Here is a 15,591-nt window from a genome sequence, read left to right on the forward strand (position 1 = left end):
GTTTCTCAAAGTCCCTTGGCAAAGGCTCAAACTCTCTGACTTCTTTATGACTTTCCAAGACTCCGGTGAAGCACCCCTCACCCACCGCAATTTATACGATTCATCCTTAGCATTCCTTTAGTATTAGGCTGAGCCCTATGAAATGGCTGTTGTTGGCCATTTCATATGGTTCAACCGAATTCTTTTTACAAACATCTTTTGCCACCAATCTCACTGTATTGCAAATATTTGAATGTGTGGTTATCTCCTTCAGCAGACTCTTGGTGCAGCTTGAGCACGGGGATTTTTGCTTCATTTATCTCCACTCTATTAGCACTCAAGCCAGTGCCTCACATTAAAGTTATTGCTGAACACCTGCCGGATGAACACACTCCTTCCAGGACCGGCACCATGAGCCTGGAGAGGGCACCCTCAGTGATGAAGTCGTGCTGCCACGGCTGCAGGACGCTGAGGAGGAAAGGCAGGGGGAAGGACCCCAACCCTCCGTCTGGGGGGACCCTGATTTGTACCTGCGGCGTTTCAGATGCATGCTGGTGATGCTGCTTCTGAGACCCGGAGCCGTGGCTCTCCGTCTTGCTTTTGGCGATCATCATGCTCCCACGTACAGTCTTTGTAGGTTTAAATTCAGGGGTTACCAGGGTGGATTCTGAGGTCAACTTGCCCAGGGTCTCACTGCTCAGACGTATTTGTCCCACAGCAGTTTGGCCCGAAGCAGCCTCCTGGGCTACACAGAGAGAGTGGACTTATATTAAAAGTCATTGGAGGATACTGAGGAAATGACAGTGGGGATGGCACAGACACCTAGTATGACAGGTGTGATTCTCTTGAGGAACACAAAACCATCTCCATCTGCAGCTGGCTGGGAACGGCTGGCAGAAGAGGCTCCAGGCCCCGAGGCTGGAGTCCAGGTTTCTCCGCTGCCCATCTTCCCAGTGGATCCCATTTTAGTCGGCCCTACGTTCTCTTCCAGCCCCGAGAGCAAGCACTTCTGAAAGTGCTGGTACACTAGGGCCCTGCCCTGGGACCCCAACACTAAGACGGGGTGATGCGGCTATGTGCTAGGCAGCTTCCACGTTTCTCCAGCACACGGGGCGGACTCGGTAAGGCTCATTATTCCTTGTTAACCATTTCGGCAAATAGGCCCTCAGAACTCCCTGGAGAGTTGTCACTAGGCTTACTCTGCTTTATCTTTTCATGCGTCTTCCCTCCAGCCCTTCCCCAGGAGCTGATTATAGGTACAAGGACTCCACGCTGCACCTGGAGGTGGCGGTGGGGGGTGGGTGGAGCAGGGGGGGCAAAGAGCCTGAAGCTACCAGTGGAGCAGTGGTACAGCGTTCAGCTGGCGGGTCCTGTGTTCATCCGGGCCCTGTCACCCCCAGCCCCTCTAGGCTCTGCCCTTGTGAAAGTAAGGACTGCTCCAGCCTCCTGCGCCCCGCCCCCCAGCCACGCCGTCTTCACTGATGGCCGTGCAGTCTCCTCTGTGCTATCCTAATGCCTCTCAGCTTTCCCTGTCCACGCCATCATTCCGCCCCCTCCTAAAAAGCTGGCTCTTCCCGATATAATACATCATAATACATAATATATGAGTTTTCATTTCGCTTTTCATTTCTTTCAAGACATCATCACTTCACCTCTTCTCTTTCCCTCACTGCCCGACTTCTAAAACAGTAGTGTGGACCACATCTGTCCAACAGACATGTGACATGTACGGAATTTAAGATTTCTTAGTAGCCACATCAAAAAAGTACACATGGATTTTAATGGTATATTTTCTTTAACCCTATATATCCAAAATGTGATTGTTTCAACATGTAAATGACACATAAAAATTGTTACTGTTATTTTATAGCCTTTAACTCATACTACATCCTCAAAAGAAAAAAAAAAAAAACCCACCTCTAGCAGCACATTTTAATTTGGACCGGCCACCACATTTCAAGTGGCCAGTGGGTGCAGTGTGGGATGGGCAGGATCGTCCACAGCGAGCAGCAAGTACAGGTTTGGGGTTAACCCCTCCATTGAAAGGGCTTTCTCCAAAGTGTCCAGTGACCTCTGAACTGGGAGCCACAGTGGCCCTCTCTCAGGGCTCATTCTGTCTGTATTTTGAGCAATCTCTGACTACATTCACTTACTGATTTGATACATTTTGGGAAGTCTTTACTCTGTGTCCACTCTGTGCCAGGCATCATTCTAGGGGCTGGGAACACCTCAGTGACGAGCATTAACACACACCCCTGCTTCCAGCTGACATGCTAGTGGGGTCAGCAGACAGAATAAGGAAGCCAAGTAAATGGTATATGAACCAGTGATAAGGCTTATGAGACAAACAAGGCAGGAAGGGTCCCCCAGGCCCCACCAGGGCTCTGGAGAGGTGTGAAAGCCCTTCTTGCCCCACTGCCTCCCACACCTCAGTCTCCTTGCTTCCCTGCGGCCTGCTCTCCTGACTGCCCACCCCTCTGACCCTCCTCGCTCTGCCTTCTTGGACTTCCTGGCTTCTCCTCCACCCCCCCCTCCTAAAATGTAAGTGTTCCCCAACGTCCCATCCTGCCCTTTCCATCCTGCTCCTCTTTCTGGAACGATTTCCTCTCTCCCAGCAGTTGCACCTCTTGCTATGTGGAGGAAGACTCCCTCAGTTATGTCTTTAGTTTGACATTACCTTCTCAGATAGGAAACCCAAATCCGCAATTTGTTATGGGACACCAACAGAGCTCCAAAGACCTCTGTGAAATGTAGATTAATTGAGAGAAAAGGAAACAAAAATCTAAGAGAACCAAAATTATGATGTAGTTTGGAGTTCCCGCTAAAGGTAGACTAGGCCACCCCCAAAATATGACTATAGGAGTTCTGGATATGCCACCTCAAAATACGCTGCTCTCTTTTGAGCTGTGGGCACTTGAGCTGTGGGCAAATGCCAGAAGAAGCCTTCTCTGAACTTCCCTTGTCTGCCTAAAGAGAGGCATCCAAAGGGAACTCAATTGTCACAAATCCTCACCCTGGGAGTTACATCAACCAGGGAGGATGGACTCCTCACAGGAGAGGAGACTAGAGGGCAACACCCTCCACCAAGACACACTTGTTACAAACTATCTACCCTCATCTATTCTTCTGTGCGCTCATTCATCTTCCCTAAAACTCATTTGCTCTCCCCTAAGAGGACTACCTCCCTCCTCTTCTTTCCCTGTGAAGATGGAATTTAATTCAAAATTGTAAGCCACCTCATTTCCTCCTGAGTATCTCCTGTGTACACATGAAAGATACATGTTAATAAATTTGCTTTTTTCTTGTGAATCTTTTATTATAGAGTCTTAGCCAAGAACTCAGAAGGACAGAGAGAAAATTATTTTTCCTCCCTTATACTACTAAAAAGCTATTTCTCTTATCTTCCCAGCAAAGAATCCTCTATTTCTCTGAGCATCCCATGCAGAGGTACTAAGGGAAGAGGACATGCCTCAAAGCCCCAGCCACTTTTATCAATCAACTAGCAGACATGGTGCACTATCAGAGATGATGTTATGTGGGCACCTGGGTGGCTCAGTAGGTTAAGCGTCTGACTTTCGATTTCGCCTCAGGTCATGGTCTCGGGGTCGCGGGATCAAGCCCTGCATCAGGCTCCGTGCTGGGTGTGGAGCCTGCTTGCGATTCTCTCTCTTCTGCCCCCTCTGCCCTTCCCCCTGCTCTCTTTCTCTCAAAGAAAAAAAAAAGAAGAGAAAAGAAAAGAAAAGAAAGAAAGAAAGAAAGAAATGATAGTATGCTGTTACGAATATTTATATAAAAATTGTTCCGCTCAGAGCAGTCACTCTACTTCAGTATATTTTCCCATTGAGCAGCCATTGCCCTGCCTTCTAGGTCCTTCTAGGAGACAGGATTCCCAACCTCTGGTAGGTACACCACACCAGGCCTTACTACACTGAGGTTCCAAAACTCAATTAATTTTCCTCTCCAGCAAACTTTCTCCTCCTCCCACACTTCCTATCTTGGTAAACAACATCACTCTCCTCCTGGTTCCAGGACTAGGAATCTTGATGTGACCGTCTGGAACGCTTCCCCCTCCTTGGGGCAGCTGGCCCAAGCCTGCTCCTCCTCAGCATCTCCACTGCTCCCTTTACAAGATGTTATAAGACCTGCTGCTTTTCCACTGTGACCCTCTGACCATTTCTCCCTGAGGGTGAAAACCACCCTACTCCTCTGTTCCTTCAAAATAAAATCCAAATTCCTAATCCAGGCACCAAGGTCAACTATGATGGGCCTCAGCCTGCCTCTCCACTTCTAATTTACTGTTGACTTCCTTGATTTCTTGGGCTGGACTGTCCTTGTCTTCATCTTTGCCTGTCAACATTCTCCTGCTCCTTCAAAGCTCATTTCCACGAAAACTTCCCGAGATCCCGCCTGTTGGAACCCAGCCATGCCAAAGTTGCCCTCCTGTTATATTACTTCCCTCTGCTCCGAACAAACCCCTGTCTGCTCCCCTTTCACGGGTCACCCTCAAAGGTATAGGCTGCATCTTATTCATTGTCCTCTTCCCTGTAGTGCCAAGTGCATGCCTGTACTGGGCAGCAGGGAGAGCTGTAGATGCTTGGTGGAGAGAATTCTTCCTCGGGCTGTAAGTTGCCAGCATGTTGTAAGTCAGCCTTCAACTGGGCGTAGGGCGAAAAGCTTGGTGGGGGGCACAAGGAAGATGGGTATTAGCAGCAGGGGTGCCGGGCACTTGACCACAGAAAGTCAGGGGAAATAGCTCTTACCAGACTCTTCTCCTTCCTTTATGGACTGCTCTATGGCAGCCCTGATGCAGAGCTCCCGGGCCCGGATCCCCGGGATGTTGTTGCCGTCGGAGATGGCTTCCAGCACGATGGAGTCAATGTTCAAGCAGGCTGCATTGTAGTATTTGGCCATGCTGACTGCAGTGGCCGTCTTTCCTGCAAAAAAGGGTCAGGAGGTTGAATTTCCCGGCTCTCAGTGGCTGAGTGTTCTAGACAGAAGAAACTTCTAGAATGGAGACCCCTATAAAGTGATCTCTCCAAGTGCTTTCTTTGCCTTTAAGTCTCTAATGTGGCCAGAGGTGGGAGCAGAAAACAGAGGGAAGACCTGAACCACACGGATTCTGGTTCTCATTCCACCACCAGCACGCTGTGTGCGGTGTGAGGGCAAAACACATCCTCTCTGAATTTTCTCCTCAGTTAAAAGGTGATTCTGTCAGATGATCTCTAAAAATTTTGTAGCTCTAGGGGTGTCCGGGTGGCTCAGTGGGTCAAGTGTCTGCCTTCAGCTCAGGTCATGATCCCGGGGTCCTGGGATTGAGCCCCTTGGCGTCGGGCTCCGGGCTCAGCGGGGAGTCTGCTTCTCCCTCTCCCTCTGCCCCTCCCCCTGCTCTTGGGTGCTCTCTCTTTCTGTCTGTCTCTCTCTCTCAAATAAATAAATAAAATCTTAAAAAAATTTTTTTCTTTGTAGTTCTACTATCTCTGATTCTAATGGGAAGACTTTTTTGGTTTAAAGAATAACTTGTGTTGATCTTTTTTTTTTTTCTCATTTCAAAATATCTGCTCATTAAAAAGAAAGCAGAAAATACAAATAACAAACAGGAGAAAGGGAAAAAAAAGATCCATAATTTGCTCATCCAGAGATATTACAGTTAGCATATGGCTGCTAAGTATGCATATACAACTAATTTATTTACATTTCTTAGGAAAAAGAAACAGGTTCTGTGGTAGGCTGAACAAGGACCAGCCCCTGCCAAAGACATCCGCATCCAAATGCCCGCAACACGTGAGTATGTTACCTTCTGCGGTAAAGTGGCTTTGCAGTTGCAATTAAGTTAAGGATCCTGATTAGGGAAATTATCCTCCATTATCTGGGTGGGCCCAATGTAATCCCAAGGGCCCTTAGGGAGGCAAGCAGGAGGGTCAGTCAGAACAGGTGATGTGATGATGAAGCAAAGGAAGAGAGAGTGGAGGATGCTATGATGCTGTTGTTTTTTTTTTTTAAGATTTATTTATTTATTTATTTGAGAGAGAGAGAGAGAGAGAGAGACAGAGAGAGAGAGAACACGTGAGCAGGGGCAGGGGTGGAGGGAAAGGGAGAGAATCTCAAGCAGACACCTTGCTGAGTGTGGAGCCCAACGTGAGGACTGATCTCATGACCCTGAGATCTTGACCTGAGCCAAAATTGAGAGTCAGATGCTTAACCAACTGAGCCACCCAGGCGCTCCTGTGATGCTGTTTTTGAAGACAGAGGAAGGGGCCCCGAGCCAAAGAATGAAGGTGACATTTCTAGAAGCTACAAAACACAAGGAAATGGATCTTCTCCTATGTGCCTCTGGAAGGAATGCAGCCCTACTGACATATTTTAGATTTCTGATCTTCAGAAAGAAAGTCAATTTGGATTGTTTCAACCTACAAAGTATGTGGCTATCTGTTACAGTAGCAATAGGAAATTAATTCAGATTGCAAATCCTAAGTATGACACTTTTTCTCACTTAAAATGATGTATCATGAACATCCTTCTATTCATTCGATATACTTCTACGGCACTTTGAAAAAACTGTGGTGATATACATACAAAATTTGCTGTTTTAACCATATTTAAGTGTACAGTTAAGTTGCATTATATTCACATTGTCGTGTGACCATCACCACCATCGAGCTCCAGCACTTTCTCATCTTCCCACATGGCAACTCTGTACCCATCACACAATAAGCCCCCATCCTTCTCTTTCCCCAGTCCCTGGAGACCACCATTCTACTTTCTGTTTCTATGAGTCTGACTCCTGTAAGTACTTCATATAAGTGGAGTCATACAGCAATTGTCCTTTGGTGATAACTTCACTTAGCATCATGTCTTAGTGTTCATCCATGTTGTAGCAGGTGTCAGGATTTCCCTCCTTTTTGAGGCTGAATAATAGCCCATCGGACCACATTTTGTTTTTCCATTCATCTGTCAATGGACGGTTGGGCTGTCTCTAGCTTTTGGCTATGGTGAGTAATGCTGCTATGAACATGTGTGCATGAAACACTGTTTTTAGTGGCAAAATAACTTACTCTGTGAATGTACTAAGGATTAATTTAGCAGTCTTCCATACTAAATGCTTCAATTGCTCCCAATTTTTTATTATGGTAAGCAATGCTGCAGTGGGCATTCATGCAGTTAATCTCTGTCTACGTTGTTAAATATTTTCCTAAGATAAATCTATAGAAGTAATACTGCCAGTTCAAAGGGTTTGCACATATTTCCCCCTCTTTTTAAATTATTTAATGTCTTGGATTTTTCTTTACTATTTTAATGTTTTTTTAAATTATTGAAAGAATATAAGCTCAAACAATTCAGAGATGTATTAATTAAAAATAAGGGGTCCCTGCTCTTTTTCTAACCCTGTGCCTCTGACCTTGGCAATTGAATAGTTTGGGGATAGTCCTGTGGTATACAAATTTCTAACAAAAGAGTCTTTTATTGTCTCAAAAATTACATGTGCAAACTTCACCATAAAGCTCAAAGGGGCGACCCTTCAGGGTTGTGCATACCGGCCAAGGGCGTCCCATGGACGATGATGGCGATGCCCTTCCTGTTCTTGGCCACGTGGCCTTCTGCAGAAATATCAATGCCCAGGTGGCGAGCGATCGCCTTGCTTACGGGGTTGTTCTCTACTTCTCCAACTTCTTCTGTGGAGTGGCTGTCAATGCTCTGTAACTTGTCAGCTGCAAATTAAAAATATACGTGTGCAAGTGAGTGCATGTGGACATGCCCAGAATTCACATGGTCTGAGAGAAAAGGGAACAACTTTTCCTTTTCTTGACATTGTTGTTTTACAATGACAAATCATCTGCGGCAAATGTTCTCCCTCCCCCATTCGGCATATAGGAGGGCCTTATTTGGCTAATAATTTGTCTACAGCTACTAGAATTGAAAATACTCAGATACTCTCTGACTGTTAACTCTATTTTGGGGGAATCGGCCCTGCTGAAAAAATAATACTAGACACTAACTGAATTTGCAACATGACAGGAGATGGCTGAATAATTGATGGTGTATTCATACTGCAGAATTAATACCCAGTAGGGCTAGAAGGCTTGAGGGTGCATTTCAGGGAGAAAAGTGAAAAGGCACTGAACAGTCTTCCCACCTCTGCGTGGAGAGAACTGGCACCAAAACATTAAAATGCTTGTTTACTTTGAAACGTTATTTTTTCCAGGCTCTCCTCGTCTTCCTCTTCATCTGGGTAGGTCTTGGACTCCATCATAGGGAGGTGCCGCTCTTCCAGGTAGGATGTGACCGAGATCCCTTGGCTCAGTGAGGTCCTCTTTGTACTGGCTGAGGTTCCCATATCTGATGAGGGCCCATCTTCCTCTTCTGCCAGAGAGCCAAGGACCAAAACACACATGGGGAAGAGTTGGGAGGGGGACAAGGGAAGATGGGGACAGAAAACGAAAGAGAGACAAAGTAGAGAATCACTGACCTGCTCACCATCACCCTGGACTAGCCAACCCCAAGAAATAAGAACAGCAGTTGGCTATTAAGAAGTTTCTCAGCCCCGAGTGTTTCTACATTTTAACACTAAAAAAAACAACAACACTAAAATTATATAGTTGCTCCAGGAAATTTAGAAAATTCAGAAGAACAAGAATTATAAAATTTATCTGCAAAAGACACAGAAAGACAAAGAGATGGTGACAGGGAAATTGCAGCTCCATTTCATGATTCCAGGAAGGAGAGCTCCAACTTCTCAGATTGTTCCTTTCTCGTTTTTCAAAAGCTGAACTTGGGATTGTAGTGTATATTCCAATTCGTAGCGTGTTTCGCCCCTGAACTTGTCATGAACATTTGTCCATGGCCTTGCTAAGCACATCTACCGTTTTGTCTGCCCAGCACCCTCCCCACTGCTACTATCATAAAATTCCAAAGGGGGCATTGGCTGTGATTGCATGAAACGACCCCCTTTACCCTGGGGGGCCAAGACACTGATCCTGGGAGGCGTGGGTCATTGACATTTGAGGTGGAGAGGTTGGAGCTCTCCTACGACTGGCCTCACTGGCCATGGCGTGGGAAACAGGGGGACAGTCTGCACATGAGAGCAGAGGGAGCAGAGGCTGGGAGAACCCCTGGGGAAAAGTAGAGTATGCACCTCCTTGGCCCCCTCTGGACCCCTGGGTCCCCATTCTCCGCCACCTTTCAATGGGCCAAATGAAACAATGAACCTATAACTGTACTGTTGTAAGGATGGGGATTAAAGCGACAGGGCCCTTCTCTGAGGTCATGATGCCCTTTGTACCTGGCAGTCCCTGCAGCTGTCTGCCCCAGGCCACCAGGGAGCAGGTTTGAGTTTCAGTGTCTGCCCTCCCACCTCCTTCCTGACCCCGGGGCTCTCTAAGACAAAACCTTGTTTCATTGATCTGTTTACCACACTTCAGCTCTGTTCTTGGAACATACATAGTGGGTGCTTGTTATAGGCTTAATTGATTCCCCTAAAATTCGTAGATTGAAATCCTAACTCCCCAGTACCTCAGAATGTGACTATATTTGAACATAAAGCCTTTAAAGAGTTAAAATGAGGTCATATGGGTGTCCTATTCCAACCACACTCCAGTATGACTGGTGTTCTTTAAGAAGAGATTTGGACAGACACCCAGAGAGAAGACCATGTCAATACTAGGGGAAGACGCCCATCTACAAGCCAAGGAAGGACGTTCAAAAGAAAACAACCCTGCTGAAACCTTGATCTTAGACATCGGACCTCCTGAACTGCGAGAAAAGAAACTTCTGTTGGTTAAGTCACCCAGTCTGTGGTCTTTGTGATGGTAGTTCTAGCATCTGAGCACTAATAGCGCTCAATGACGCTGACTGGGAGAATGCGGGGAGAGGTGGTCTTTTTCTCTCATCTTCTCCTTTTAGGACAAACTAGTATTCTCTGACTAGCTTCCCTGAGAGGCAAGACAAGCCCAAGGGTGGGAGTAAATGAACTCCATGCAGTTCATTCATTCAGTCTCACAGCACATATTTATTGGGTACTATGATGGGGAACGTGTGATCGCTGCCTTTACGGGGACTTCTCATTTGGGGGGCAGACAGCTATGAAGAAAACAATTACACACGTGATGACTGTTACACAGAAAAAGAGAGCAAGTAACAACAGGGAGGGCACATTTCCAGGTTGAGGGCACGGTAAGCAGGAAGGAGAAGCATGCATCATGCTACAGGTCATCCAGAAGCCTTGATGTTCAAGTGTGCACTCAAGGGAGCCCATGGGTGGAGGATGATGGGGTAAGTCAGGGGCACTGGGCCAGAAAGGGGCAAGTTACAAGAGCACAGTCCAGCTTTATGATTGGGGTTTGGCCTTGAGGACCACGGAGGGCCAACCTCTTCCTTGTGTGAACCCCCGCCCCCTAACTCTTTCAGGGTACCAAGTGATACCCTGTGTGATGTGTTACTGCATCACCGGGGCACACGCAGCCACCGTGGAACATAGCGGTCACCACCACGGACTCTGGAGTCGGAGACATCTGGGCTTAAATCCTCATTCTACCCCTTCGAACTGCGGACCTGGCCGCTCAGTGCTTCTGTGCTTTAGTTTCTCATCTATATGTGTAAAGACCTCAGCACAGGGCTTGGCATCTAGCAAGTGTTCTTCTATACCTATATCAGTTGGGTTTTTTTAAAAAAAATTATTTAAATTCAATCTAATTAATATATCCCGTATTAGTCATTCAGAGGTAGAATTCAGTGATTCATCAGTTGCATACAACACCCAGTGCTCATTACTTCAAGTGCCCTCCTTAATGCCTGTCACCCATTGTGTTTAAGTCTTAACTCTCCGCTAGACTCTAGTGAGAGAAGAACGTATCCCTGTCTCCACATCCATACAGCAGGGATAACAGGTCCATTTTGTGGGGATTAGAAACAAAATGTATGAGGCACCTAGCACGGGTCTGGCATCTTGCATGCGCTCAGGGACTGGCTGGCCTCCCAGGAGGGGTACCTCCGGGGGACCAGGGCAGGGGTCTTGGCACTGAGCTCTCACCGTTTTCCTGGACCAGACTTTCCAGATACTTGGCCTTCATCTGCTCCTCTTTTGACCGCTTCATCTCCTTAAAGTACTCGTACAGCTCTGTGGGCAGCTTTTCCCCGGGAAGGCGGGGAGGCAGCAGCAAGGTGTTGTAGGGATCGTAGCCCTTCAGCGTTCGCAAGATCTGCAAGAGGAGGACGGCCACTGCTGTTGGCTGCCTGGAAGCTTCCTCCTGACAGCTCTCAGAGGGTCTGCTGACCACCTCGTAAGAACTTGACTCCTGCCTGAGGCTGGGGTGTCGACAATGGGCCTTTGGAGAAGTCTAAAAAGTCATGCTGGGTCATGAATCTGGGGATATAGGATCTTGATTTTTGCCCCATTTGAGCCTGGGCATTTCACATGTGGAAGAGAATTTTCCTCTTGTTTTACAAATAACATATACTGTTTTTCTTTTCTTTTGTTTTGTTTTTTTGTTTGTTTGTTTTTTGTTTTTCCATTGACAAAAGTACAGAGCTCCATTATCCACTTTGAGTGACACGTTCTTGAAAAATCCTGTGGTGAGCAATGTTATACAAGGAAGGTGGTTGTCTCATAGAGGATCTAGGGAAAAACTGGTAAAATGGTATTAAGTATGCGTGTGCATGAATGTGTGGGGGAGCTTTGGGGGGGTAGGGAGGGAATGTTTTAGGGTTGTCAGATGAAATACGGGATGTGCAGTTTAATCTGAATTTCAGATAAACAATGAATAATTTTTTTAGTATAAAAATGTCCATATAAAATATGTCCTATGTTTTTTATCTGAAATTCAAATTTAACTGTGTAACTTGTTTTTCTTTCTACTAAATCTGGTAACCCTAGTGTGTATGTATATTTATAAGACACAGTATAATAAAGTTCTAGAAAGCAATCGCTTCCTATACTGTCTAATTTATGTGAAAAATCTGTTTTGTTGAGTAACCTTTCTTTCTCCAGGATCACTATTTTTAGTTGTGTGAAAAGCACTGTTAAGAAATTCCTTCTAAAATTTATATGTAAGAACGAAGAGCCAAGAATAGTTGAAACACCTGAAATTAATATAATCATGTATGTTAATTTTACTTGAATGTAGAAAGTGGTAAAAAAAAAAAAAAAGAGTTGGGACGCCTGGCTGGCTCAGTGGGTTAAGTATTTGCCTTCGACTCAGGTCATGATCTCAGGGTCCTAGGATCAAGCCCTCCGTTGGGCTCCCTGCTCAGCAGGGAGTCTGCTTCTCCCTCTCTCTCTCTCTCTCTGCCCCTCCCTCTGCTCGGGCTGTCTCTCTGAAATAAATAAATAAAATCTTATAAAAAAAATGTTAAAACATTAATGAAGAAGAATAAAGAGAGAGGATTGTCCAGCTAGATATTAGGACTTTTGAAGCTGGAGTAACAGACAGCATGGGATTGATATTGGGATAGACTAACTGACCAGTGAGATGATACAGAAAAGAGAATTTAGAATAGACCCATTCATATAGGGAGCTTTGATACAGAACAGAGCTGGCATGGCAGGTCAGTGGGGAAAGGAAGGAAAATTCCAAAGACTGGGTGATGCACACACACAGAGGCCTGGCCAACTTGCTTCAACTGGGGCAATTCTGAAGAGCCAGCCCAGCTCCAGAGCTTCCTGTGGGGTCCGCTGAGGTCTCTGCTATAATCCCATCACAGTTCATCTCTTTGCGCAGGTCTACTTGCCTTATTGTTTCCTGGTGTTTCTCCTGAGAGTGTTCCCTATGAAACCTGCATGCACAACTCAGAGTCTTAGATTCTGCTTTCCATTGAACCTGGCCCACAGCAGAGGATGCGGTGCCAACATAAGCCATTGAACATTTCATGAATACCTAATGAAAAGACTCCCTTCCAGAGGGACAAATTCCCATTCTGGGAAAAACTTCTAGATGCAGAATCTAAATTGGGCAGAGAATAAACACTAGATGTAAAGAAGACAGAAGACTCAAAGGCTGAGTTCGGAGGTTCGGAGGAAGCAGAAGCTAAGCCATTCCTAAATTCCTGGCCCACAGACCACATGAGATAACAAATGTTTATTGTTTTCAGTTGCTAAGCTTGGGGGCATTTGTTTTGCAGCCACAGATAACTACTTAATATGTAATAGAAAACTAAGCATCAGACTTCATGAACAGCATAGGAGAAAACGATGGAGCAATGCATTTAAGATAGCCAAGCGCAAACGTGAGCGAAAGGTACTGTAATCCAACCAAACCTATCTTCAAGCATAACAGCCACAGATAAATAGTTACCAACATGCGTGTACTCAGGGAATAGTGCTCCCCTGAGCCCTTCCTAAGGAATGAACTACAGACCACATAGTGGTGACTGGAGAAGCTTCATCACAAGGACTGGTGTTGAACATCGAATACATGTAAGTATAGAACTAAAATTAAGTGATAGAAATTAGGTTCTGACATCCTAACATTGTAAGTTCTGACATGACAGATACTAAACAAGAAGCAAAACATGGAGGGAGTGCACCTGAGATGTTTACCTAGTAAGCATTAATCGAAGAGAATATTATTTTACATTAGAGGGTGGTGAGAAGAGAGAAAAAGAGATTAGTAGCTAATTTCATAATTGCTCACAGTAGGGAACTAAGAGGCAGTCTCTAAAAAGTAGAGTACTAAGGGTATTAGATAAAGGGGTGGTTTACACAGCTCATCCTCAAGGTAGCAGAGCAGGGTAGAGATAGTAAAAACGGACTCGGATAGATCAGTGGAACAGAACAGAGATCTCACAAATAGACCCAAATGAATATAGTCAACTGACCTTTGACAAAGGAGCAAATGCAATACAATGAGCAAAGAACAATGCCAGACGTGGACATCCAGATGCAAGACACCCAAATCTAGATGGATCTGACACCTTTCAAAAAGCTTGAAATGCATTATAGGGCTAAATGAAAAACATACAGCTACAAAACTCCTAGAAGGTGCCATAAGTAGGAAAATCCAGATGACCTTTGGTGTGATGATGACTTTTTATTTTATTTATTTATTTTTAAAGATTTTATTTATTTGACGGAGAGAGACACAACAAGAGAGGGAACACAAGCAGGGGGAGTGGGAGAGGGAGAAGCAGGCTTCCCGTGGAGCAGGGAGCCTGATGCGGGGCTCGATCCCAGGACCCCGGGATCATGACCTGAGCCGAAGGCAGACGCTTAACGACTGAGCCACCCAGGCGCCCTGATGATGACTTTTTAGATACACACCAGAGGCACAGTCCATGAAAATAATAATTGATAAGCTGGACTTCATTAAAATTAAAAACCTCGCCTCTGCAAAAAGCAATGTCAAGAGAATGAAAAGACAAGTTACAGAATGGGAGAAAATATTTGCAAAAGGTGCATCTGATAAACTTCTGTTATTCAAAATGTGTAAAGAACTTTTGAAACACAACAATGAGAAAACAAAGTACCTGATTAAAAAATGGGTCAAAGACCTTAACAGACACCTCACCAAAGAAGATGTACAGATGGCAAATAAGCATATGAACAGATGCTCCACATCATAGGTCATCAGGGAAATGCAAGTCAAAACAAAATATGACTACATACCTATTAGAATGGCCCAAATCCAAAACACTGACAACATCAAATGCTGATGAGAATGAGGAGCAACAGGAACTTTCACTCATTGCTGGTGGGAATGCAAAATGGTCAACCACTTTGGAAGATAGTCTGGGAGTTTCTTATAAAACTAAACATACTCTTACCACATGATCCAGCAATTGTGCTACTTGGTACTTGTCCAAAGGAGATAAAAATTTATGTCCCACAAAAGTCTGCACATGGATATTTATGGCAGCTTTTTTTTTTTTTTTTAGATTTTTTATTTATTTATTTGACAGACAGAGACAGCAAGAGAGGGAACACAAGCAGGGGGAGTGGGAGAGGGAGAAGCAGGCTTCCCGCCGAGCAGGGAGCCCGATGCGGGGCTCGATCCCAGGACCCTGGGACCATGACCTGAGCCGAAGGCAGACGCTTAACGACTGAGCCACCCAGGCGCCCCGGCAGCTTTATTTATAATTGCCATAACTTAGAAACAACCAAGTTGTCCTGTGGTAGGTGAGTGGATAAATAAACTGCTATCTCCAGACAATGGAATATTATTTAGTATTAAAAAGAAATGAGCTATCAAGCCATGGAGGAAACTTAAGTGTATATTACTAAATGAAAGAAGCCAATCTGAAAAGGTATACTGTATGATTGCAATTATATGACATTCTAGAAAAGGCCACATTATGCATATAGTAAAAAGATCAGTGGTTGCCAGGGGTTGGGAAGAGGCAGGGATGAATAGAAGAACACAGAGGATTTTTAGGGCAGTGAAAATGCTCTGTATGATACTGTAATGGGTGCATGCATGTCATTATACATTTGTCCAAACCCATGGAAGGTACAACACCAAGAGTGAACTCTAATGTAAACTGTGGATTTTGGATGATTATGATGTATCAGTGTAGGTTCATTAATTGTAACAAATGTACCACGCTAGCAGGGGATGTTGATAATAGAGGAAGGTATGCATGGGTGGGGGCAGGTTATATGGGAAATCTCTGTACCTTCCCCTCAAT

At 45.2% G+C, this 15,591-nt stretch overlaps 1 protein-coding gene across 1 annotated transcript in view; it reads right to left on the minus strand.

Annotated features, from left to right (window-relative positions):
• HYDIN (HYDIN axonemal central pair apparatus protein) overlaps positions 1 to 15,591 on the minus strand; it is a 363,815-nt gene that overhangs the window by 97,244 nt on the left and 250,980 nt on the right. Inside the window, exons 37-41 of the mRNA XM_078062394.1 lie at positions 11,003 to 11,171; positions 8,158 to 8,337; positions 7,512 to 7,685; positions 4,740 to 4,913; positions 510 to 724 (exon numbers count right to left, since the gene is read on the minus strand). Of these exons, the coding sequence (XP_077918520.1) occupies positions 510 to 724; positions 4,740 to 4,913; positions 7,512 to 7,685; positions 8,158 to 8,337; positions 11,003 to 11,171 (912 nt within the window). The remainder of the gene's footprint in view (positions 1 to 509; positions 725 to 4,739; positions 4,914 to 7,511; positions 7,686 to 8,157; positions 8,338 to 11,002; positions 11,172 to 15,591) is intronic.

Source organism: Halichoerus grypus, chromosome 15, assembly GCF_964656455.1.
Source record: "Halichoerus grypus chromosome 15, mHalGry1.hap1.1, whole genome shotgun sequence".
NCBI lineage: Eukaryota > Metazoa > Chordata > Mammalia > Carnivora > Phocidae > Halichoerus > Halichoerus grypus.